The sequence below is a fragment of the Portunus trituberculatus genome, chromosome 43, assembly GCF_017591435.1.
Source record: "Portunus trituberculatus isolate SZX2019 chromosome 43, ASM1759143v1, whole genome shotgun sequence".
NCBI classification, from domain to species: Eukaryota; Metazoa; Arthropoda; class Malacostraca; order Decapoda; family Portunidae; genus Portunus; species Portunus trituberculatus.
This window is the reverse complement of record NC_059297.1, coordinates 18,712,926-18,739,189: the sequence shown is the minus strand read 5'-3', so window position 1 is coordinate 18,739,189 and position 26,264 is coordinate 18,712,926. Positions and strand designations below refer to the sequence as shown.

The window sequence follows — 26,264 nt, the reverse complement described above, 5'->3', positions numbered from 1 at the left end:
CGATATGTTGCTTTATCTAAACAAAACGGAAAAAATGATGATATACTAGTAGGTGAGAACTCGGGTAAAACAAATTGTCCCTATATGAAAATAACGCAGGTTTAAGCAGGAAAAGGCTTCGAAAAAAATTCTGCTTGCATTTCTGTGTTTCCTGAGTAACTGCATTGGGTGTGTCCGTGTGTCTCTTGAAAAAAAATCGTCAGAAATAGTTTGAGGGGCGTGGCTTAAGAGTACAACATCGAATCCAGGATGATACAATGCACGTTGTTTACTAAGCTGAAGAGATTGATTGATACATTTATTGTTGAATCAATAAATAATTACAACAAAGGAGGAGGATGGACCTTGCCACCCACCCCCTTGGCAAAAAGACTTAAGGTGAAGAGGTCACAAGAAGGCGGCGAGACGGTGTGGCAGGAGTTGACAAAATTCTAGCATCCCATCAACAAGGTATGTAATTGCTATAAGCGACCATTTGGCAGGGATACTGCCAAATGGTCAGAGCTGGGCTGTTTTCCCTCCTACGCCGTCAACAAAGTGACTAGTGTCATGTCCTGACATTGGGATGTTCTGCTGTGAATTGCTAAGTGTAATTCAGTTTCTTGGCAATTTTTTTTTTTCAAAACAGACACGGACACACCCAATGCAGTTACTCAGGAAACGCAGAAATGCAAGCAGAATTTTTTTCGAAGCCATTTTCTGCTTAAATTTGCATTATTTTCATAAAAGGACAATTTGTTTTACCCGAGTTCTCAACTACTAGTATATCGTCATTATTTCCGTTTTGTTAGATAAAGAAACATATCAGCTACAATTTTTATACAAATAATAACAGTTTCTGTATTGATATGTGTTTATAGTTTTCCAAGAAAGAACGCAGGGGATTTATGGTAATTAAGTGATTTTTCAGGGAAATTCGCTCAGGGTCGACGGGCACGTGATGCCGTCTGGCGACACAGTTTCACAAGTCGCCCATAGTGACAAAGTTTCCTTAAGATAAGAAATAGAACAATGAAAATAAATTAACAAAACCGCCTTGGAACAAATTAATTAAATTATAAACTAACAAATGTAGACTACTCAACTATTGTAACACGTATTATATATATTCTCTAAAATATCAACCTTTTCTTTGCAATCGTTGATTCAGGTGTAAACGAGCAAATCTACCTCTGCTTCATGAAACGGGTCTGTTAGGATCGATAAAGGAGAGAGAGAGGAGGCAGTGAGACAGCAGTCTGGTGAGTAAGGGACGCTCGGGGATCGGAAGGTAATGGAGAAAGATGTTAAGAGGTAAGTACAGTGATATTATAAGAGATAGTGATGAAATAAATAGATATGTTACGATAATATTGGTTGTGTTAAAGGAGAAAATAAAAATATGTGCAAGAGTGGAAGTGGAAAGTAAACTTGAACCAGGCAATTCGTGAAATAAACACTATCTAACAGGCAGTTCGTAGATAATAAATATATAAGTAATTTGAATGTAGTACTGTTAGGGTCACTAAATCTCTCTCTCTCTCTCTCTCTCTCTCTCTCTCTCTCTCTCTCTCTCTCTCTCTCTCTCTCTCTCTCTCTCTCTCTCTCTCTCTCTCTCTCTCTCTCTGTGTGTGTGTTCATAGCTATCAAAATAAAGTAAAATTAGTGATAATGATATGTCTTATGCTTCTTGGCAATAAGGGTGAAGTCCTTGTGTTCTGTTTAAGAGCAGCCAAAGGAGAGAGAGAGAGAGAGAGAGAGAGAGAGAGAGAGAGAGAGAGAGAGAGAGAGGCTTGATTAACACGTCACGACTTCTGGCTTATAATATTTACTTGTTATGATAAATTAGATTGATAAAAGAAATCCCTTGAATACACTCGCTTTATTTAAATTCATGCTGGTTTGTTCTCCTCTGACAATGTCTTCAGCGTCTATCTCACCGTCGCAATGATTCATCTTTTGTTATCTTCTATCACTTTTTTTTTTTTTTCATGCCAAGTGCTTTTCTGTTGATCTTGCTAACTGCATGCCTCTCCTCCCGCAGTCCACAATTTTCTTCTTTCTTTCACCCTATTCTCTCCACCTCTCTAACGTAAGAGTTAACAAGTAGCTACTCCTAATCATTTATCCCTTTTCCTGGGAAACTCTGGAACTCCTTACCTGCTTCTGTTATTCCGTCTACCTATGACCTAAACTAATTTAAGAGAGAGGTTTCAGGACATTTGCCGCATTCTTTTGGGTGACTGACTACACAGCCCTTTTCGGGAATTGGCATTACAGTGGGCCATTTCGTTTGTCCGTTTTTTTGTTGCCCTTGGCCAGTTTTTCTGTTTTATATAAAGAGAAGTAGGGAGTTGTAGAAGTACCTATTTTTATCTAAATGACTGCTAGCATTTCAATATTGACATTTTAACAAGTTCATACCCATTCTTAATTTTAGTAAAAACATACTGTCTGGGATTTGAGAACCTTACATAGTCTACTATAATCTTTCAGGATAATCTTATTATTATTATTTTTTTTTACATATATTTCTGTCCGACATGATTATTTACCTCAAGAAAAGAGATTAATAATAATAGAAATAACGAGGTACGTTGTCGCCGTTACCCAATCATTCACCTAGTTAGTGTACATAAGGGTATAATTCTAGTTTCTGCCCATACTCTCCCCTCCACCTCCCCAACAAGCTTGGGGACAGGTGGGAATGCGGGGTTTTGGGTGGGGTACATGAAATGTACCTAAATAAGAGCATTCTCTTTGCGAAACTTTTGAGTTTGGAGTCGTTGGTTATGTAATAGTTATACAAGCTGAGTGATATCGAAGAACTTATATTCATGCGTAGTTTTATATGAAACATCAAGATTGATTTTCGTGATTTGATGACCTAAGGTATTATACATAGGTTATACATAGGTTGGCATGACGCTAGACAATACAAACATTGGTAATCTCACTAATCATAATTACGAGTACTCCTTGTTATTGTCACCCTGTTCGCGCGAGTGAAACAAAGATATCGGCATGCTCGCACAGGCAGAGCGCCTCAGCCCACGCAGCGGCATGTTCGTTACCTTGATCCAGGCTTTGCTTTAGACAAGTGGTATGTAGACTGTTTATATCTTTGCAGTATATAGGTTAAAGCTAAATATATCAGTTATAATATTGAAATATTATGGTTGTTTGCATCCAAGGGCTGGGTTAGTTAACATCGATGGTAGCAGCCAATTTTGTGGGCAGTCCCCGAGAAAGTGCCACTTTGTGCCGAGAAATTGATTACTGTGATTTCAATAATCCTCCAAATAAGTATTTTCTGAAAGAGTATCATGTAGGTATGTTCTTGTTAACTATTGCCTAGCAATTCAGGAAAGAGTAGAAGTCTTATGAACGAACGTTCTGCAAAATGTTTCCTTGGGAGATATTTAACACTGACCTTGAAAAAGTACTTTTTACTAACATATGGACTATTAATGCAATCAGTAACTATCAATGATCCTGTTGATATTAATATTTCCAGGTCCACAGCCTCCTCGGTACTGTCAATTATGACCCTCATTACTCGAATTAAAACTTCATTAGTGTCCTAAAATGTATCACAGACAATGGCGTAGTGGCGCCTTTAAAATTACTTGGAATATTCTTGACATGGATTGAAACACTTGACACAGCCAGGTCAATAAAGCCTTTCAGAAGAGAAGGCACTTTGCAAGGCAGTCACAAGTAGACTTGCATAAAAATATTTCTCACAATGGCATGTGTAACATACTAATTAAATTTATAGTGTTAATTGATACACACATTTTGCTTTTTCATTACAAAAGGTGGTCAATTTGCAGTTTCACTGAACCATGGAGTCTGAAATGATGTGTTTTTCTGGTGAGAAATGTAGGGAATTGATTGATGGTATATATATGATTTCCATTACAAATGAATTTATTTCAAATTATGTGGGCCTGTGGGAAATCAGGATTTTTGGTTGTTGAAATATTAAATCAACAAAATCACCTAAAAAATGTAGTTTGATGGTGGAAGCTGTGACTGGATGGGTGGCAGTAAACATTGCTTTGTTTGTTGAGCAGTATTGCCAATTCTACATTTCTGGCTGTATCCACTAACACCCCCCAAGAGATACTTAACAAATCCAACTTTATAACCTTTAGCAGGTGAGCCTGTGCTCCCTCAGATACCCCCCAAGTGTACTAACCAAACCAAACATTATAACCTCAATTTAATACTTGTCAGAAAATTGTTGGTTGGGTGAAACTGGAAATTGTTCGGTACAGCCTCCCCTGGCTGCAAGGTTATGATGTTGGGCTTAGTTAATAGCCCTTGGGGAGCAGTCTCGGGGAGCACAGCCCTTCCAGACTGCCAACCAATGCCAGTGCCAATACAACATGCAGCCAGTAGGTTGGATGTTGAGTGATTGTGGTTTACACATAATGTTTCCATTTCTCAATTTCTCTCTACCCATGGTTAATAAGACAGGATTACTCTTTACTAAAAGTCAGTGGCTCTCAACCTTTTCTAATTAAGAACCCCCAGAGTTGTAAGACCATGTACCTGAAACTCCAGTAATCTGACATTGAACAGAATGTTAATTTTGTGATTAATATTATCTCAATATGCAACACTAATGGAAAGGATATTATTAGATCAGCTATATAAGACCATCTGCTGTTCTATCCAAACCCTCAGTAATCTGATATCAAACAATGTTAATTTAGTGACTGACACTAACCCAATATGCAATGGTTATGCAAAGGATATTATTACATCAGCCATCTAAGACCATCTGCTGTTCTACCCAAACCGCCAGTAATCTGACCGAACGGAATGTTGATTTAGAGACGGACACTAATTCAGTATGCAATGTTACTTCAAAGGATATTAGATGAGCCATCTAAGTATCCCTGGAAATCTTGTGAACCCTTTGTGGGTTTGCAAACCCCAGGTTGAGAATCCCTGCTGCAAGTCCTTGTTAGTAACCTATGACACAACTACATGTTGTGGTAGTACACTTGCTGTATTTTTTTTTGGGGGGTTGGCTATTATTTACTCTTCTAGATGCTTCTCAAAATCAACACATCATGCTATAAAAGAGTCAGGTTTGGTTAGGTTTAGGTTAGATTAGATCAGATCAAGTTTGTCTTGAGTAGAGGAGGACACATGGTGGTTGAACGACTAAATGCAAACAGCAATAAAAGAAAAGAAGTCAGCACTGCAAGAGATGAAAGAGAATGAGATTGATATAACAAAAGAAAGATACAGATATGCCAAGAGAAAGGCTAAGAAACCAGTAGCAATAGCTAAGAAGAATGAATACAGAAATTGGTATGAGGAACTGGAAACAGCAATAGGAGAGAAGGTTATATACAGAGTAGTAAAGGTAAGAAATAAGATGAGGAAAGATGTTAGTGAAATATCAACAATAAATTATGAAAGTAGAAGTATGTATTCTTACATAGAAAGAAGATATTAAAAGAAGATAGTTAGAATATTTCTCAAACTTGTTGAACATGGAAAATGAATATGAGGAACTGAGTGAAGTGTTACTACTGGAAGGTCCAACACCAGACATTAGTATTGAATTCATGCACTGTTAGAAATTATCTGGAGTACAGAGAAAATGCCAGAAAACTGGTAGGAAAGTGAATTAGTTAAATTAATCAGATGGGAAATATAATGAGTTTTGAAAATTACAGAAGTATAAAGTTGTTGGTGCACATATTGAAAATATTATAGAGAGTGATGTAAGGAAGATTGAGAAAGATGGTTGAAGTTCACAAACATCAATTTGAATTCATAAGTGGGAAGAGCACTACAGATGCAACATTTAATGTGAAACAGATACAAAATAAATATTTAGAAGAACACTGGAAAGTTTATTGGTGTTTTGTGGATTTCGGGGAAGTGTTGTACTACACTTTGAGGAAGAGGGGGTGTACAAGAAAAGATGGTAAGATTAGTGAGCACGATGTATGAGGGAGCGAAGACAATAGTACGAATAAAATATTGGAAGACAGTCGTTTCAAATTTAAGTGGGACTAACATGGAAGGACTGCCTGGAAAGAAAAGGAATGAAAGTGAATACAGAGAAGACAGAGATAGTGGTAAGCACCAGAGAAGGACACAAGGAAATCAACATCATATCAGAAGATGACAGAAAACTTAAACAGTCATAAAAGTTTAAATATCTTGGATCACTCATAGCTGAGGAAGGAGGTTTAGATAAGGCGGACAAATGGTAAAAGAAGCTTAGAGTCATTTTAGATAGGGACATAACCATTAAAATTGAGAATGAAAGTATGCAAAACTGTAATAAGACCAATACTTTTGTATGGTGCAGAGACATGGTCATTGAGGAAGATGGAAGAGGATATTCTGCATAGAATGATATGAAGATAGTGAGATGGATAGTTGATATCACTGTTGGAAATGAGAATGTGTGGAGTTTGTAACATAAAAGAGAAGGCAAGAGAGGCAAGATTGTGATGTTTTGGACATGTCAAAGAGAGGGTAGGAGGAGTGTGGATAGACAGAGAATAAGAGGGAAAGAAGTACTGAAGTGTGACATGAATAAACTTGAACTATAGGAAGAGGACCCAATGAATAGAAACAGATGGAGAAAGTGAATTCAAGTAGCTGACCCTACTACCTTAAGTTTACCTTGGTTTATACTTTTGTCAATCTAAACTGGCCATTTAGGTGTGGCTCAGGGCTTCACCAGGATTCCCCTACTATTGCCACCTCAAAGACCACAGGCTTGCCTTCTTCAACACTGCTCCATCTCCTTACTTAATGTCTCTGTCCTTCTTTCTTTCCCTCCATTTTTATATAAATTGGTGTATTTCAAAAATTATCCCCAAAATCTTTCCAACTTTTGCTCCACATCACTGTTGAGGTAAAAGTAAAGGCATGTTTTCTACATGAAATTCTTCCCCTATCCTAAGTGTGGCATGTGAGCAGAGAAGAGCAACCTTCCTAATAGTTTTACTTGACCTGACTCACCAGTCGGTTGTGATCTGCCCTCACACACTCAATCTTGCTGTGGTCCATTCTTCTGCTGCAGGGGGCCTTATTTATCCATATATGGGGTATGTTTTCACGGGTGGTGGACGCTTCCACTAATATTGCTCTTTTAGACAGTGTTGAATCAAACTTTTTGTCTTAACTCCACTCCTTTAAGTGACTGTCATCAGCCTCTTTCATATCACTGCAGTGTTGTATCTCTTGCTATCATCCTTCGTAAAAGATAATAATAATGTTTATGTTTTAGGAAACTGTTTCTGAGTTAATACTGTGACTTCAATAAATGATAGTATTCTATTAGTAAATAAGTTTGAAATATAAACTATGCAGTTTTTAGTATAGGGTGATGTCTTTTTTCATGTGGCCATGCAAGACTATATGCTGACTGAGCAAAGTATAGTTGCTATACAGGAGCAATTCTTCCCAATTTATCCTTAGTTACTCCAGACCTGTGGGACCTGTTAAAGTTTAATTATCACTATACAAGTAGTGATTATAAGAATTATTTTAATGAGATTTTCTTTCCAAAAATCATGATGCCTCTGGAAAGATAACTTGGAAGTTTTAGTAGAGAGAAATAGAGTAGGCAATGATGGGATGTTTTTCTTCCAGGTTTGCTTAGCAAGAACTGCTTTTATGGGCAGCTGTTTCAAAAAGTCATGAAAAGGAAAACTGTGGCTACTTGAAAGGCTTTCATATCAATCTTATTATATGCAAGACTTCCAAACATCTTCAAACTGTGGTGCATTAGTGTGTATAGAATTGAAGTAGCTACTGAAAGAGTACAGCAAAACAAGAAAACATCATCATGGTTATTATCACTCAGGAAAAATTAAGAGAGATTGAAAGGAAACTTTCATCATTACTTTCTCCATATGGCTTTGAGTGTCATCCTTTTAAAATTGGCTGGTACAATGAGCAGGTCTCAAAGTCTTTTCTCCTACCATACAGTGATGACACAGTAGCATTCATCATCATCAGCACACCAAGCATGTTTGAGAAAGCTTTCATTCCATATCTAGCTTCAGCTGACTGCATAAGAATGAAACAGGACCCTATTGACCAGTGCATGATGCATTACTTTGCTGCAATTAAAGCAGAGTATGCAGACCTTGAAATTGAGACAATTCATGATTTTCAAACAACACCAAGTAAACGACCTAGAGTTTTGGTCCAGACTGCTGGCCATGTTTCTGGGGCAGTGAGATACTATCAGCGGAAAGACTTGTTGAATGATCCTTGGTGTTCTGAGAGAAAAATTTTTGGTGTTTGTCTGCACCCTGAATTTGGAGGATGGTTCGCTCTCCGAGGTGTTGCTATCTTCACAAGTATCAACTGCCCAGACTTGCAAAGAAAATCCCCAAGGTCAGTATTGATGCATCTCAGCATTGCTTGTATACTAGTCATAATGATCTCTCTCTCTCTCTCTCTCTCTCTCTCTCTCTCTCTCTCTCTCTCTCTCTCTCTCTCTCTCTCTCTCTCTCTCTCTCTCTCTCTCTCTCTCTCTCTCCTGGTGTTCAATTAAAATTCAGCTGCCATGTAGCTTAATCATAAGTTCATGAGACAACCCTGCATTATTTTTTTTTCCCAGAGATCCATTTATATCATAATAGGTATTCTGCAGATTTATCCCTAAATACCCCAAAAAAGGGATCTTGCAAATATCAGCTTTTAAGACATGTGAACTCTTCATTCTTATTAATTAGCTTATGGAAAAGCTATAACAGTACACATTATTCCATAATGGTGAACAAACATACAACTCTGTTTCATATGCTCTTCTTTATCTCAACATAGAATATTATCCACTTGTCCATAGTAACATTTAATGCACAAAATGGCTCCCTACCATTCCAACATAGGCCCACTCAGCAAACTGCATCATGCATCCATATGATGATCCCCCAAATGTGTGACACTACCATCTTTGCACCAACATCCACAATTAAGTGGGTGAGTATGATGAAGCAAATTGCTTAGGCAGAGAGTATGTAAATATGTGCCATCTATATAAATCAAGATACTTTATACCCCAAATGTCAAAGGCAGAAGACAAACTTTTTTTTTTTTTTTTTTTTTTTCTGTACTTGAGCATCCTCAGACTATCAGTCTCGCATGTTTGTCTGTCCATGTGTTGGTTTCTCATTTTTGTATTCTGTGTGAGATGCCTGAAAGCATGCTTGTCGCACCACAGAGTTGATCATCTTGTAGTGTTTTGGAAACTCATTGGGTAGTAGTAAAATATCCATATATGAAAGCCTAAAAACTACATTACGGTACACATTGAATATCTGATGAATGGTTCTCTAGAAATAGTTGATTTTCTGAACAAATATCATCTCATTCTATAGATAATTAATAGAATACTTTAGTTTAAAGTGGATTAATCACACGTTCAAGATTATTATCTATAAAGGTTTGTTTATTTCATTATGTCACAATTTGCAGTACTACAAAGTAGTTTACCTTATATAATAATATCCTTGCTGTTTTGCATTATTTCAGTCAATAATCCTTTCATTATGAGAAATGTGGAAAAAAAATTGTTCTTTGAATTTTCTTGTTGATTATATTTCTTTTATCTTTGAAGTAGTTTTTTTCTTAGATTTATACATGTAAGGCTTCTTGCATACTTAGTGTTAAGTTAACATGTTTTTGGCCATCTTAGGTGTGCTCCTAGGATTTCCATTGAAGACCCTGCACACAGCATTTTCAACAATGGCAGTGTACACACAAATAATTTCCCCTACGTGGCTGAGAAAACATGGCAGCCATTAACCGTTGGCATTGCCACAGTTAGAGATGCTGTTCATATACATGGCCCAAGTTTCCTATCCCTTCAAGATGCACTCTCCTCAGATTTTAGTATTCAGTCTGGATCTAATCTTAGTTCTTTACAACTATATCAGTTGTCTCATGGAAATTAAGAGACCTCTCAGAAAGTAGTAAGAAGCCTTGGAACTTAAAGATAATGCTGTAACAAATGGGGGTTATAGAATTCTAAAGGTATGGAATGGTAGGGTAGAGCTGGTGTTACATATTTAGTTGAATACTCTCAAGGTGGTACATCCAAGTAGTTGTGGCAGATCCTGGTCTGTGGTATATTACATGTTTCCTTCCACACAGTTTCCATATGATAAATTCTTTTGTGACTTGTAGATAAATGTCACATGTTTAGGAAGTTGTTTATACTTGCAACCTCAAACATCCTTTTTTGGAAAGCCAGTCTTTTGCCATTTTAAGCATTTCACTGGCATGTATATAATTTTTAATATATTGCTGATAGTAAGTAATAAGCAAACATTACCTTAATATTGAGGCCATTCCATAGTAAAATATGTTATATGAACTATTATTGGCACAATAATTGTTAATTTAATCATTAAATATTGGGAGATTTGTACATTTATTCATATTTCTCCTTGTGCATTTTCTGAATTATAGAGATTCAACTCCTAAAAAGTTGATATTTTATTTCACTTGCATATTTGTACTTGATGTACAATGATGGAGATAAAATTAAATTATGGTAATGTATGAGTGTATGTATTATTACCATATTGTGGCACCAGGTGTCCTGTAGAATATTCTAATGATGACTTGTGTGTTCTAGGGAAATACTAACAACAGAAAATGAAGTGGCAGAGCTTTTGCAGCGATACAACGACCACTGGGAGGACTGGTCTTTTAGGGACATCATTGTCCCGAAAGACCGATACTCAAAGGACCAGAGGGAATATTTTGCTACCAAGCCAGCAGACAGACTACCACTGATTAAGAAACTTGTGGCTAGCAACTAAGAAAGTAGCTGAAGATTAAGATGCAGTATAAATGAATACATACAATAGTTTATAGATTGAAGATCAATGGTTTCAATCACTTAGTTTTGCATATGCATAATCAAGAATTCCAACCTACAGTGTGATGATATCTATAGTCCTGCTCGTCTAAGAATGTGGATTGGGTGCGGCCCCCATGGGAAATAGCGGGAGGACAGCGCTGCCATACCTTTAATCCCTCGTTGGCTACACCCCCTCTCTCCCTCTTCCTCCCTCTCTCTTACCCCTCCCTCTTCCTCCCCCTCTCTTTCTTCCTGGTCAAGGACACCGCAGCTGACCTCCCATCACCTGTATGGATGGCGGGCGTGATTGGTGTTGCTGCCGTGAAGATTTGAATGTAGTTTTTTCTTACTTATGTCAGCTTATTTTAAAGTACTTTCCTTCACGATATAATCTAATTATAACTATGGAACTATTTACCCATCCCAAACTGCAAGGAAACCTCTTTATAAGTATATTATTTTTTTTTAGCAACACTGTAAAATATGTATGCCACGTTTCTTGCCAGGCTTATGAATATATTATCAATAATAAGTTTACTGCTCTCTCATACGTTGTAATACTAAGGCTAAATGCGTATGTATATTTGCTGACCATATTTGCTAAAGTTTTACTACTATTAGAACTCTGCTGCATCACTGGCTATGAGACATGCTTCACCACTGTACAGCGGGAATTCCCCAACAAGCCGCACCCAATCCACATTGTTGGAGGAGCAGGACTATAGTTAAATTCAAATAGATTTTTTTTTTTTTTTTTTTTTTTTTTTTTTTTTGTGCTTTTCACTCTTAGATTGAAGACAGGTGGCAGACTAAGCTAAACATTAGTTACAAGCTGAAAACCTCAATAACAAGTAAAATGCTCCTAGTCATTTAACAAAATATCACATCCAGATAAAGTTGTACTGTTGCTTTTTTAAACTTTGTTTTATATGAAAGCTTGTCTATATTTTATAAGTGAGCTAGTCATTGAATGCCACAACTCCTGTGGACAATGAAGGCGAGCAGCTATTGTTGCATCAGGCAGACTACTGTTGCTTTGAATTTTCATAACCTATCAAGAAATGTATGAAGTGGAATCATACACCTTGGAATGGTTGTCTTAATATAATTTTGTATGGGGATAGTAGGTCTAATTTATAACCATGCAGACCCTGAAAGCTCTGTTGAGAAATGAGTGTATTCAGCTTTTTTAAAAATCTGTATTACTTTTTTATTATGAAGCTGGTGATATCAACAGAAGCCTTGTCAAAGTAAAGAATGATGAAATTAAGTATATATTGAGATAGATATGTAGAAAATATTAGGGAATACTGAGTTTCCTCTGATGCTTTAGTCATGTAGATTTTTGTTGCATATTCTTCATATGTTTTGGGTCATTTCTCTCAGCAGCTTGAAAATTTCACATTTTCAAATCATTATGATGGAAGTCATAAATATTTGGCAATTTGATTATGATAATGTTATGTAGGTAATAGTTATGGTTGAGTGCTATGATTTTCATGAAATCTCAAATATTTGTTGATTTTGCTAAGGATTAGATTGCATTCCTTGAACTGTAGTGTTATAAGCTTGAAATTTTTTGTTCATCTATTAGATGGACCTCAGCGGTATCTATAAGGGCATTGCTAATACTCTGATAAACTATCAACACCTAGGATTCATGTTTAAGAATAAGCTCAATTTTCAAAAGAAGTGTTAAGTATTAACCTCATAACTTACCTGTGTCTTGGAGCTGGCCACGTGGTAGCCATCTTGGCTAATTGCACCAGAGAAAAAGAATAGTGTTGTGGGTGGTGGATCCACCACATGATTGTGATATTTAGATATTAATAGATTTGTTTATCTTTTGTGTATATAACATTTATGCAACAATTATATATATATATATATATATATATATATATATATATATATATATATATATATATATATATATATTATTTAGATTTTAGTCAAGATCATATTGTCTGTGATTGTATTTTTTCTTTAGTATCTGCAGCTTTATTTAAAGATGAAAATAATCCTTGCTTACACTTTTTTCATGTCAGTCATTTGAAGTATAAATTTATTGTTAATCTTTATTTTTTTATTAATCACTTATTTCAAGCTTTATTTCTTAATGTTGCTTAAAAATCTAATCCCTTATTTCTGTTCATGTCCTTTCTTTTTCTATTTTATTTTTTGTGTAAGAGAATAAAGCTGACCAAGGGCAACATAAAATATATAAAAAAAAAAAAAGGCTCCCTCAGTTGCCAGGTCTTAGAGAGTTTGCAAAAAAAAGAAAAGGGGGGGTGTAATTGTACTGAAACCTCCCTCTTAAATGAAGTCATTGAAAGTTGGAAATACAGAAGCAGGTAGGAAGTTAGAGTTTACCAAAGAAAGGTATGAATGATTGAGGGTACTGATTAACTCTTGCATTAGAGAGTTGGATAGAGTAGGAGTGAGAGGAGAAAGAAATCCTAGTGAAGCAAGGCTGCAGGAGAAGGAAAAGCATGCAGTTAGCACAAAAATAGTGGCACAAAATAGCAAGAGATACAATATTCCAATGGTGAAAAAGAGGCTACAGACAGTCAGTCAGAGGGAGGGAGTTGATAAGACAAAATGCTTTTGATTCCATCCTATCTAATAAAACTGAGTGGAAGCCCATCCCCATATATATGAAGACTACTCCGTACATGAGTGAATAAGGCCCCTGTAGAGTTAGCAGTTGAGGGGGTGAGGAAAACAGGCAGAGATGCCTCAGAACATCTACAGCAACTTCATAGAAGCTGTTTTAGCAAGGAATAAAATCTAAAGTTTCCAGTTTTAGAGTAAAGGACAGACCAAGGATATTCAGTGTAGAAGACGAGGACAGTAGCTTGTCAATAAAGAAGAGGGGATAGTTGTCTGGAAAGTTGTTTCTATTTGATAGTTGGAAGAATTGAGTTTTTGAGGCATTGAACACCATTAGTTGTCAATATATATAATTCTAATGTTATTTACATTTGTTATGGGTAACTAAATGCAATACAGGAATTGTAAATCATGTAGGAAATACAAATAGATCATTAAAGAAAGTTGTTTTAAATTAATTTTGTTTGAAAACAGCCATGTAATGGTTGTGTCCAAGTGTACCATAGACACATAATACACTCCAAGCACAGTTACTTATTTCTGATGAATTTACTCCAGTTGTGCACACTAATGGTAAGTGATATGAAACAGCAAGAGACAGAAAGATGACAAAGAAAACCAATTAAAAAAACAGAGAACATTCTCTGCATGAGAAGAAATATAATGATTTATACTGCAGGCAGTACACATACTATATATCATTACCTTTGTTTCAGTGAGAAGAAATGGCTGATTATTTCAAGGCCTCCCAGACTTGGAAGTGTGGCGAATGCAGCTAGTTCACAAGCATGTTGAAATATCGCACCATCCACTATGTCGTCTTCAGCCTAACTCCTGTTTGAGTGGAAAGAAGTAGGAAATGTCAAGCTTTGTATGATACCATCTCCGTACATTTCTTCTTGCTTTTAGTCTTTGGCATATTGAGAAAGTGGGAGGAAGCAAAATAGTAGTGCAGTCATTTATTTCATCCTGATGGAATAACTGCCATCACATCTGACTCTCAAGTTGAACACTTCTCTTAAACCTTTACTAACAGCTCCACCTTGGATGATCCTGGGCTTGTCCTCCTTCTCCTCCCTCTGACTATTTCATGCCAAAAATTAAAGTCCTTAGTAATGATGTTTTCCATGTCCTCTCTGGCCTAAACCCTTGGAAGGCTTATGGACCTGTTGGGGTCCCTCCTATTGTTCTCAAAAGCTGTGCTTCCATGCTTGCACCTTACCTGGCCAAACTCTTTCCACTATGTCTATTGACTTTTACCTTTCCTTGTTGCTGGAAGTTTGCCTACATTCAGTCTGTTCCTAAAAAGGGTGACCATTCTAATCCCTCAAACTACCATCCTATATCTTTAATCTCTTGCTTGTCTCAAGTTTTTTAATCTATCCTCAATAGGAAAATTTTTAAACATGTCACTTCACAATCTTCTATCTGATCGCCAGTATGGCTTCCATCAAGGTAGCTCTACTGGTGATCTTCTGGCGTTCCTTACTGAGTGGTGGTCATCCTCTTTTAGAGATTTCAGTGAAACTTTTGCTGTCATGATAGATATGTCAAAAACCTTGGATAGAGTCTGGTACAAAGCTTTTTATTTCAAAACTGCCCTCCTGCAATTTCTATCCTTCTTTTTGCAACTTTATCTCAAGTTTCCTTCTGACTGTTCTATCGCAGCCATGGTAGACAGCCACTGTTCTTCTAAATCTATTAGTGTTGTTCCTCCAGGTTCTATCCTGTCACCCACTCTCTCACTATCATCCATTAATGATCACCTTAACCAAGCTTCTTGCCCTATCCACTCCTATGATGATACCACCCTAAAATCATTCCACGTCCTTTCAGAGATGACCCCTCAGAAAGTCAACAGATAACACAGCGACACCACAGAACGCCTGACTTCTGATCTTTCCAAGATTTCTGATTGGGGCAGAGAAAACTTAGTAGTGTTCAATGCTTCAAAAACTCAATTCCTCCATCTATCAACTTAACCTTCCAGACCACTATTCCTTCTTCTTGAATGATTTTCAGCTGTCTCCTTCTTCCACACTTAATATCCTCAGTCTTTCCTTTACTCATATTCTTAAGTGGAAACTTCACATCTCATCTTTCGGTAAAGCAGTTTCTATGAAATTAGGCTTTCTGTGGCATCTCCACCAGTTTCTCTTGCCCCTCCAACTACTAACTCTGTACAAGAACCTTATCCATCCTTGTATAGAGTACTCTTCGCATGTTTGGTGGGTTCCACACAGTTTTATTAGATAGGATGGAATCAAAGCTCTTCGTCTCATCAACTCCCCTCCTCTGACTAACTGTCTTCAGCCTCTTTCTCACTGCTGAAGTGTTGCATCTCTTTCTATCTTTTATCCCTATTTTCATGCTAACTGTTCTACTGATCTTCCTAACTGCATGCCTCCCTTCCTACTGCAGCCTCGCTTCACAAGGCTTTTTTCTTCCTATCATCCCTATTCAGTCCAACTCTCTAATGCAAGAGTTAACCAGTAAGCTATGGCATGTCTAGGAAAGAAGAGTAAGCTATGGGATGTCTAGGTGAGGAGAAAGACAGGCTACTGATACATTGTTATTTATCTTTATTAGTACTCAGCTACAATTGATTCACCCTGCGCACATGGCCCAATTATACAGGATGCAAGTAAATGGATACAAAGTTGTGAGTCACAGTCTTCGGTCATCTGTACTTCACACCTGCTGAGATTCGTGACCCTCTGGGGACTCATCATCTCATAGACATCCGAGATTTGTTGAGGCAGTGGAGTGTTGCCAGAGCCATGCTGTTGCTGTTCTTGGCACACAGTGCAAGGAAGTCATAGATGTGCCAAAGTGTTGCTTCCATGCTTCTGTGAAATAAGAGGGTCAGCATCAAGGGATTGAGGTACTGATAATCTACAATGCATCCTTCCAATGTCGGTCTAGAGGTTACAATGTCACACACATGTGGAGCTATACCAGGGATCCAGTGGATGTCTTATTTCAAGTTTTATTTCTTGTGTTCCTTAAAAATCTGATCTCTTATTTCTGTTGATATCCTTTTCTGTTAGAATTATTATCAATTTACATGTACACCAATAATTGTTAATGTATACAATATCAGTGTTATTTGCATTTATGAATAGGCACATATAATAGAGGAATTATGAATCATATAGGAAATGTAAATACACCAATGTATAATAGAGGAATTATGAATCATGTAGGAAATGTAAATACACCAATGTGAAGAAAGTAGTTTTAAATTAATTCTGTTTGAAAGTGGTTGTATAATAATGATTTGTGTCCAAGCATATAGCATGGACACATCATATCCATGCCAATCAGTTATGTATTTCTGATGTGTTTACTCCATTTATGTAGAAATGGCTGAGGAAAGCATATACAAATCAGAATATTCCTTGCAGGACAAGAAATGTAATGATTTTTACTGGAGGCAGTACAAATACTGTATATTCTTTTTTTATGAGAAAGAAGAATTGGCTGATGGACTATTACCTTCCAAAGAATTGTGGTAGAGACAGACAATAACACAGATGATGTGGTATACACCCCCCTACCACTTGGCAACTTTAAAGGACTCGCAGTGTAAGCAGTATGGAGTGGCTGCTTCAGTGCATCATTACTAAAGGTGGTAAGTCTAGTAAGACAAAATCTAGACAATGATTACATATAAGTTAGTAGTAATAGTATTATTACTGGTTTCTTTAATTGGATTACATAAATGGTAAATAAATGAACTAACTGACACACATGGTAGCTCAGTGGTTAGAGCACTGGCTACACAAGCCAGAGGACCAGGGTTCGATTCCCTGGCCGGGTGGAGATATTTGGGTGTGGCTCCTTTCACGTGTAGCCCTTGTTCACCTAGCAGTGAGTAGGTACGGGATGTAAATCGAGGAGTTGTGACCTTGTTGTCCTTGTGTGTGCCTGGTCTCAGACCTATCCAAAAATGGGAAATAATGAGCTCTGAGCTCGTTCCGTACTGTAACATCTGGCTGTCTCTTCAGAGACTGCACCAGATCAAACAGTGAAACATACACCCAGCCACCCACACCCACCCAGCCACCCACACACCCACCCACCCACATCCCCACATACCTACATCCACACACACACACACACACACACACACACACACACACACACACACACACACACACACACACACACACACACACACACACACACACACACACACACACACACACACACACACACACACACACACACACACACACACACACACACACACACACACACACATACACACACACACACACACACACACGGGATTTTAGAACTCAACGATTACTTGAGGGACAAGAACCCAGATATTGTGGGTCTTACTGAAACAAAACTGAGAGAGGGAGAAGACCTGATGATGGTTGGAGAAGGAAATATAATGTTTGGAAAAGAAATAGAGTAGGTAAGATGGGAGGAGGAGTGATGTTGCTGGTTAAAAAGATATAAAGGTGGATCAAGTGAAAGAAGGTATGGGAAAGGCAGAAGTGCTAAAGATCAGAGCAGAAACTAATGAAGGAAAAAGAGGCACTACATAGTGGTGTACGTACCACCTAAGACAAATGCATGGTCAGTACAGGAATATGAAGAAATGATAAGTGATACAGGAACATGTCTGGAAGAAATGTTGGGTGGCTGTGAACGAACTATAATGATGGGAGATTTTAATTGTAAAGAGGTGTGTTGGGAGGACTGGTCAATGGAAGGATCAGAGACAACATGGGGAAATACACTATTGACACTGGCAATGGAAAATGTGTTAACTCAGTGGGTCAAAGAAGATACTAGGTTTGGAGGAGAGGGAGCATCGTCAAGACTGGACTTGGTCTTTAGTACAGAGCCAATGGTCATTGAGGAGATGAGGGTGGAGTGCCCTTTAGCAAAGAGTGATCATGCAGTTTTGGAGTTCAAGGTGATAGATGAAGAGAAATCTAGAAGAAATGAAGAATATAAAGTGGGAAGATGGAATTATGCCAAGACAGATTTTGGAAACCTAAAGAAATTCTTTCAAGAGACAAATTGGATGAAATTCAAGAGTGCTAAGGAGCAAATGAAAAGTGGAAGGAATTTATAAAAATATACAAAGAAGGTGAGAAAAATTTGTACCAATAAGACAACATAGAGAAGTTGGAAAGCAGGACTGGTTTAACGATAGATGTGAAAAGGCTAGAACAAGAAAAGAGGATGCATGGAAGAGGTGGAGAAGGAAAAGACGGATTAAGCAGTGGGAAAGTTACAAAAGAGCAAGAAATGAATATGTGTTGATTAGAAGAGAAGAAAGAAAGAAACAAGAAAAGGATATAATTGATAAATGTAAAGACCAACCAAGGCTTTTTACAGACATGTGAACAACAACATCAAAAATAGAGAAAGTATTGAAAGTTTAGAAGTAAATGGAGTATGCAGTGAAGATCCCAGGAAATGGCAGAGGCTATGAATGGATGCTTTCGGAAGGTATTCACAAAGGAGACTGCTTTTGACAAACCACTGGTAATGGAACAGAAAGGGATTATGAAGGAGTTTCAAGTAACTGTGGAGGAGATCAAGAATATGATGGGGAGTTTAGAAGTGAGAAAAGCTGTGGGACCTGATGGGGTATCAGGATGGATTTTAAGAGAATGCAGGAGCAACTGGCAGAAAAAGTTTGTGAAGTAATTGATGCCTCATTAAGGGAAGGTGTAGTGCCCCAAGACTGGAAAAGAGCTAACATTGTCCCAATCTATAAATCAGGTAACAAGAGAGACCCATTGAACTATAGACCAGTGTCACTTACAAGTGTGGTAGCTAAGATGTGTGAGAGGGTGGTGAAGAATAGATGGACAGACTTCTTGGAGAAAAATGACATACTTTGTGAGTGTCAATTTGGTTTTAGAAAAGGGCGTTCATGCACGACAAACCTGATATGTTACTATTCGAGGGTGATAGATGTAATACAGGAAAGAGATGGTTGGGCTGATGGAATATATCTGGATTTAAAAAAGGCCTTTGATAAGGTACCACACCGGAGACTGATCTGGAAACTTGAAATGGTAGGAGGAGTGCATGGCAGTTTACTAAAATGGATGGAAGACTTTTGGTAGGAAGAGAAATGAGAACAATAATTAAGGACAGACCATCAGAATGGGGCTTGGTGGAGAGTGGAGTTCCACAGGGATCAGTGTTGGCACCAGTAATGTTCGCGGTCTACATAAATGACATGGTGGATGGGGTGTCCAGTTATGTGAGCCTATTTGCAGACGATGCAAAATTGTTAAGAAAAGTGAGATGTGACAAAGATTGCGAACTACTCCAGGAAGACTTGGACAGAATATGGAAATGGAGCTGTACATGGCAAATGGAGTTCAACACGACAAAATGCAAGAAAATAGAGTTTGGCAAGAGTGAAAGAAGAATCAGGAGTATGTACAAGATAGGAAATGAAGACATAAAACCAGTCATGAAGAAAAAGACCTTGGGGTGACAATTACCAATGACCTATCGCCAGAGAGACATATAAACAAAATAATTGGAGAAGTATTGAACTTATTGAGGAACATAAGAGTGGCGTTCAGATATTTAGATGAAGAAATGATGAAGAAAATAATTACTGCAATGATAAGACCGAGGCTTGAATATGCAACAATACAGTGGGCTCGAACTTAAAGAAACACATAAGGAAACTAGAGAAAGTACAGAGGGCTGCAACAAAAATGGTGCCTGACTTAAGAGATTTGACTTATGAAGACAGACTGAAAAGAATGCAACTTCCGACCCTGGAAAACAGAAGAGAAAGGGGAGACCTGATAGCAATATACAGAGTGATGATTGGCATGGAAAAATGGATAGGGAAGATCTGTGTATGTGGAATGAAAGAATGTCGAGAGGGCATGGGAAAAAACTAAAAATGGCCACTTATAGGAGAGATGTGAAAAAATATAGCTTCCCTCATAGAAGGGTGGAAGCATGGAATAGTTTAGACGTGGAAGTGGTCAACGCAAGGAATATTCATGATTTTAAGAAAAAGCTGGACATTAATAGATATGGAGACAGGACAACACGAGCATAGCTCTTTTCCCGTATGTTACAATTAGGTAAATACACACACACACACACACACACACACACACACACACACACACACACACACACACACACACACACACACACACACACACACACACACACACACACACACACACACACACACACACACACACACACACACACACACACACACACACACACACACACACACACACACACACACACACACACACACACACACACACACACACACACACACACACACACACACACACACACACACACACACACACACACACACACACACACACACACACACACACACACACACACACACACACACACAATACACACACTATTCCACCCCACACACACACACACACACTCAACCCACCCAACACACATAATTACTCATCCTACACACACACAATCACACCCACCCACCCACCCACACACACACACACACGTAGATAGATAGGTTTATTGACCACAGTTAACAAAGACAAAACTAAACATATATAAAAAATATGCCAACACATTCTATACGTACACAGTACATGATACATTCACTCATATAAACGCAAAATATCATAAATAATTTTGCAAGAATCTTTGTGAATATTTTCCACTAAACAGATCAGACATATTAGTCAAACCCGTGGAGACACTAATATCGTTTGACACAGGGCAGTCCTCAACAACGTGATTTTCAGTTTATATCATTCCACACATACATAATCGCACTTCTCTCGGTAAACGACCACGCCCTCGCCTGTTCTACCTTCCAGTCTCAATGCATAAGTTATGACCACGGAGACGTGTGAACGCCATCCTATAGCGATCATTGACTGTGTGGCGATATTTATACAGAACGTGCATTGTGAACTCTGGGTTTATACATCGGTACGCGACGCATCGCGACCCACTAGACACTAAAAATACGGTCATGAACGGCAACCATCAGGTTTCCCGTGCTAGGCACTACGATATTTCCGAATTCTGTGATGTTTCTGGTCATGACTGTGTTAGTTCTATTTACGATGCTTATGCAGAACATTAATGGATCATCTATCATATGAGACCTTTCAGAAGCTATGATGGAGTAAAATTTGTGTTGTCTGTTTAATTAAATCAGGCAGTGGAGGGTATCCTAACTCGGCGTAGCACACGTCATTAAGAGTTGATTTCCTTACCCCCATTAATTGTTTAATTGACCAATTATACAGTTTTGTCACAGGTTTCAAGTTGCCACCCACCCATGACTCGCATCCATACAATAACGCAGATATGAAGTGCGGCATCAAAAACTCTGCGCTTCATCACAAAAGGAATGTCGTTATTTTTACTGATAAACGATATAAATTTTAATACATGTCCCATCTTATTCTTGGCGTGCACTGTGATCGCAGACGACACTGACCCATCGCTGGTGAATGGGCAACCCAAGCAAACATACTGCGTGCATGAACAAATAACCAGCCCATCCACCTGCAGTGGCTCAGCGTCACGCTCTGTGCCATGCCTCGCGAAAAATTTAGTCTTTCTCATTTATAACCATACCGTGTTCATCACAAAATGTCTTTAATATTCTTACTTTACTCACCATTCCTTCCCTGCTGGTTGACAACACAGTATCGTCCATCAGAACTAAAGCATGAAGCCAACCCAAGAAACCATCCGGTTCACATTGTTCCTTTAACAATTTAATGAGTTCATTCATAAACACAATAAATAGGAGGCAAGAGGTGGGCGAACCCTGTCTGACCCCAAGGGAGGCAGTCATAACTGCCCCTCCAATCACTGACTGTTACACGGCGGTACATGGCCACCAGTGCTGCCAACATCCTCATGCAACACCCCAATCTCTTCAGAATCATAAATAATTTCTCACAAGGGACCATGTCATAAGCTTTGCTGAAGTCAACAAATACCACAAAAAGCTTCAGTTTCTGGCGGTGTGCCATGTCAGTGAGGAGTCGCAGTGACAATATGCTCAATACAGCCACCCTTACTCTGCGCTCCAGCCTGCTCGCGGTATGGACAAAACCACTGATTTAATCTATTACAGAAAACCATATCATATAATTTATTCAGTGAATTTACTACGCTAATTCCTCTAATTATCGGCTTTTGACCTGTCCCCTCGTTTGAAAATGGTAAATACCAGCGCCCTCCTCCACGCCTCGGGATACACACCAGATGCAAACACCGCGTTGAAAAGTGAAGTAATTGTATGCAACCATTGCGCAGGTAACATGGTGAGGACACCAGGACTGATGCCATCAGGACCACATGCTTTGTCTACTTTCATTTTCTTAATCTGACACTCGACTTCTGTGGTGGTGATGGGATCGTCTAACACAGGTATAGTAACATGGGTGCTCACGTGCAGGGGAGGAGGGGCTGGCTGGGGATTTAATACACGTTCAAAATGACTCTTGAACTCAACACTCGGACATGTTTTCTCATTACTCTGTCGTCTCAAAATCTCTCTTCCAACTAATAGCCTTCCACACCCTGGCATCATCATTATCTCTTAAAAGCCTTTCCCATCTTCCAAGGTGATGGTCATCTCGATCCTGATTTACTCTCTAACCTCGCGGACACTGACTACGCCTCGCACTCTCGTAAAGCACATCGGTTACATTATTAATTAATTTTGCAAACCCCCACACACACCGCGTAGTGTAGTGGTTAGCACGCTCCACTCACAATCGAGAAGGCCGGGTTCGAGTCCCGGCGCGGCGAGGCAAATGGGCAAGCCTCTTAATGTGTGGCCCCTGTTCACCTAGCAGTAAATAGGTACGGGATGTAACTCGAGGGATTGTGGCCTCGCTTTCCCGGTGTGTGGAGTGTGTAGTGGTCTCACTCTTACCCGAAGATCGGTCTATGAGCTCTGAGCTCGCTCCGTAATGGGGAAGACTGGCTGGGTGACCAGTAGGCGACCGTGGTGAATTACACACACACACACACACACACACACACACACACACACACACACGAGTTGTGTGGACTCCCCATAAAAAGAAACACATAAGAAAATTAGAGAGACTACAAAAAATGGCTACAAGAATGGTTCCAGAATTTAAAGGGATGGCATATGAGGAGAGACTAAAGGCAATGGATCTACCAACCTTGGAGCAGAGAAGAGAGAGAGGGGATCTGATACAAGTTTATAAATTGATTAACGGAATGGATGAAGTGGATAATGAGAAACTGATCCTGAGAGAAGAATATGACTTTAGAAGCACAAGATCGCATAGTAAGAAACTAAGGAAGGGACGATGTCAGAGATGTTAAGAAATTTAGTTTTCCGCAAAGATGTGTTAAGACTTGGAACAGTTTGAGTGAGGAAGTGGTATCAGCAAAGAGTGTACATAATTTTAAAGAAAAATTGGATAAGTGTAGATATGGAGATGGGACCACACGAGCATAAAGCCCAGGCCCTGTAAAACTACAACTAGGTAAATACACACACACACACACACACACACACACTGGAATGACCGAGGAACTGCTGACGGCAACTCTGTCCAGCCTGACTCAGATTTTGACGAGTTCAGCTCTCAAGGCTCAGATCGAGACACACCCGCACCCCCACTACACACACACACACACACCCCCCCCACACACACACCTGCTGTGGATTAATGATTAATTGTAATTAAGACACCCACCATCATTTAGGCTTGGTTTCTGTTCCAGTATGCAAAGATTCAGCAAGTCAAGAATTTTAGTCTTTCAATTACATGAATAACAAGCAGTGTAAGCAGTATGGAGTGACTGCTTCAGTGCATCATTATTGAAGGTGGTAAGTCTGACAAACTAGATACTAAAATTAATTTAAGTTAGTGGCAATATAATTATTACTGGTTTCTTAATATAATTACAAAAACAGTAAATATATTAACTAATTTACAATATTAATTGGTAGCTTAAGGTTACAGAAACAGAAAATGAGGGAGACAAGGTTGTGATATCTCAATTGTTTGCCACAACTATTTTCACCTACCATAATCACTTGGACGTGCTCATTAATAGGAATTACTCATGCACGTGTTCCTTTTTCAGTAAATGGAGGAGGTTTACATATATCATTCAGAAAAGTAAGATGTTCTGATGCTTTTAGAACAGTAACTGATGACCTTGTATGCTCTGTGGGAATCAGGCAAAAGTGTATGTCACCTCAGTAAACTGTTCACCCGAATAAGATTTGTTGTCTGTCCATCTGGTGTGCTCGATAAAAGCTAGCTAGACTACTATTTTGGATGCCTGAAATGACTGCAGGGAAGGAGGAATGCAAAGTGTTTTTATTTTACAAATATGACCAAGATCTTCCATTTATTTTCTTGCAAAAAAAGGAATTAGGCCTGAGAACAGCATAGAGGTTGGTGCAATGTTTCATTGATGTGGGTGAGGCTACTGCACTCACCACCATGTCTGTCAGCCTTAAGGCAGGTTCACACATGCCAATTTGCAACTTTTTTTTACATAAGTATAGTTTGACTCATCAAGTCGGAAAGTGTCAGACGTAGCACCTGGAAAGTATCGACTAGTTGACGCCTTGGCAAGAAGTGAATGTAAACAAATAGCTACCTGCCAACATGTGATCCTCCAGTGACGATGCTGAAGCTGTGGTTGTTGTTCTTTTGGCATGCCAGAAGAGTCAACAGAAAAGAAAATGCCTGAGGATACATCCCTGGCTAAGTAGAAGGAAAGAAAAGAGTGTCTACCACTCTAAATTAACCTACATTCCTCATAAGTAAATTGTTAAGTCTTAAAAAGATTATGCACAATTATGATCAAATTAAATCCTGACAAGTCTTCAATCCTTGCCTCCAACACCACTCTGCATAGAGGGAAACAGCTCTTGTAGAGTGGCAGCTATTTCATCAAACAACGATTCGCACAAGCTCTTTTCACTGTATAATGCACTTCTGGGATCCCAGATGTGTTGTTCTTCCTCACCAACTCAAATATCTCCTTTTTTATCTCTAGAAACCACACTTTCAAAACTTACTCCGTGATGTCACTGCATAAATAAAGTCGCAAATCAACTAGCAAGACCAACACGTTGATTTGTGACTGCTTTCTGTAGTCGCTAGGCGCTGATTGCGAGTCAAACTCATTTTCTGTAACCTTAAGCTGCCAATTGATATTGTCAGTTAGTTCATTTATTTACCATTTATGTAATCCAATTAAGAAACCAGTAATAATACTATTACCACTAACTTATATGTAATCATTGTCTAGCTTTTCAGTCTTACTAGACTTACCACCTTTAGTAATGATGCACTGAAGCAGTCACTCCATACTGCTTACACCGCGAGTCCTTTAAAATAGCCAAGTAGTAGTAGTGTATACCATGTCATCTGTGTTGTTGTCTGTCTCTACCACAGTTCTTTGGAAGGTAATAGTCCATCAGCCAATTCTTGTCCCTGAAAGAAAAATAATGATATATAATATTTGTACCACCTCAAGTATAAATCATTATTATATTTCTTGCCCTGCAAAGAATATTCTATGTTTTGTAATTGCTCTCTTCAGCCATTTGTTTTGTCTCCTGCTATGATTTGTATCACTGGTCTCCATGTATATGACATGTCTTTGCTAAGCTACACAACTGCTTTCAAAACATTCATTTAAAATTACTTTCTTCAATGGTCTATTTATATTTCCAACACAATTCCCAATACCTGTATTGTGCAGATCTGTCTCATTTTACGATTGGGTTACGTTCCTGAAAACTAGATCA

At 38.5% G+C, this 26,264-nt stretch overlaps 2 protein-coding genes across 13 annotated transcripts in view; one reads left to right on the top strand and one right to left on the bottom strand.

Annotated features, from left to right (window-relative positions):
• The first annotated feature begins 1,214 nt into the window (after positions 1-1,214).
• On the top strand, positions 1,215-11,085 carry LOC123518301 (cyanocobalamin reductase / alkylcobalamin dealkylase-like). Of its 4 annotated transcripts, XM_045279042.1 has the most exons (4): positions 2,975-3,082; positions 7,621-8,373; positions 8,871-8,961; positions 10,622-10,780. In XM_045279042.1, exons 2-4 carry the CDS (start codon positions 7,817-7,819, stop codon positions 10,643-10,645), a joined length of 672 nt encoding a protein of 223 aa, XP_045134977.1. In that variant the 5' UTR covers positions 2,975-3,082; positions 7,621-7,816; the 3' UTR covers positions 10,646-10,780. The 4 variants fall into 4 exon arrangements, with proteins under 4 accessions (XP_045134975.1, XP_045134976.1, XP_045134977.1 ...); XM_045279040.1 differs by lacking the exons at positions 2,975-3,082; positions 8,871-8,961 and adding an exon at positions 1,215-1,293 and having other exon boundaries at positions 10,622-11,085; XM_045279041.1 differs by lacking the exons at positions 2,975-3,082; positions 8,871-8,961 and adding an exon at positions 1,223-1,241 and having other exon boundaries at positions 10,622-11,085.
• A 4,936-nt stretch (positions 11,086-16,021) lies between these two features.
• The window catches only part of LOC123518302, a 134,990-nt gene continuing 124,747 nt past the window's right edge, over positions 16,022-26,264 (bottom strand). For 3 of the 9 annotated variants that reach the window (XR_006678747.1, XR_006678746.1, XR_006678748.1), the window contains 2 exons: positions 25,874-25,947; positions 16,022-16,311 (listed from right to left, as the gene is read on the bottom strand). Coding sequence is in view for 1 of the 9 variants with exons in the window: in XM_045279043.1 (XP_045134978.1) it covers positions 16,196-16,311; positions 22,706-23,039 (450 nt within the window). In the remaining 8 variants the exon portion in view is untranslated. Of the gene's footprint in view, positions 16,312-16,960; positions 17,256-22,103; positions 22,667-22,705; positions 23,199-25,785; positions 25,948-26,264 lie in introns of those variants that run through there. The other 6 variants (XR_006678749.1, XR_006678751.1, XR_006678744.1 and 3 more) reach the window with 6 other exon arrangements.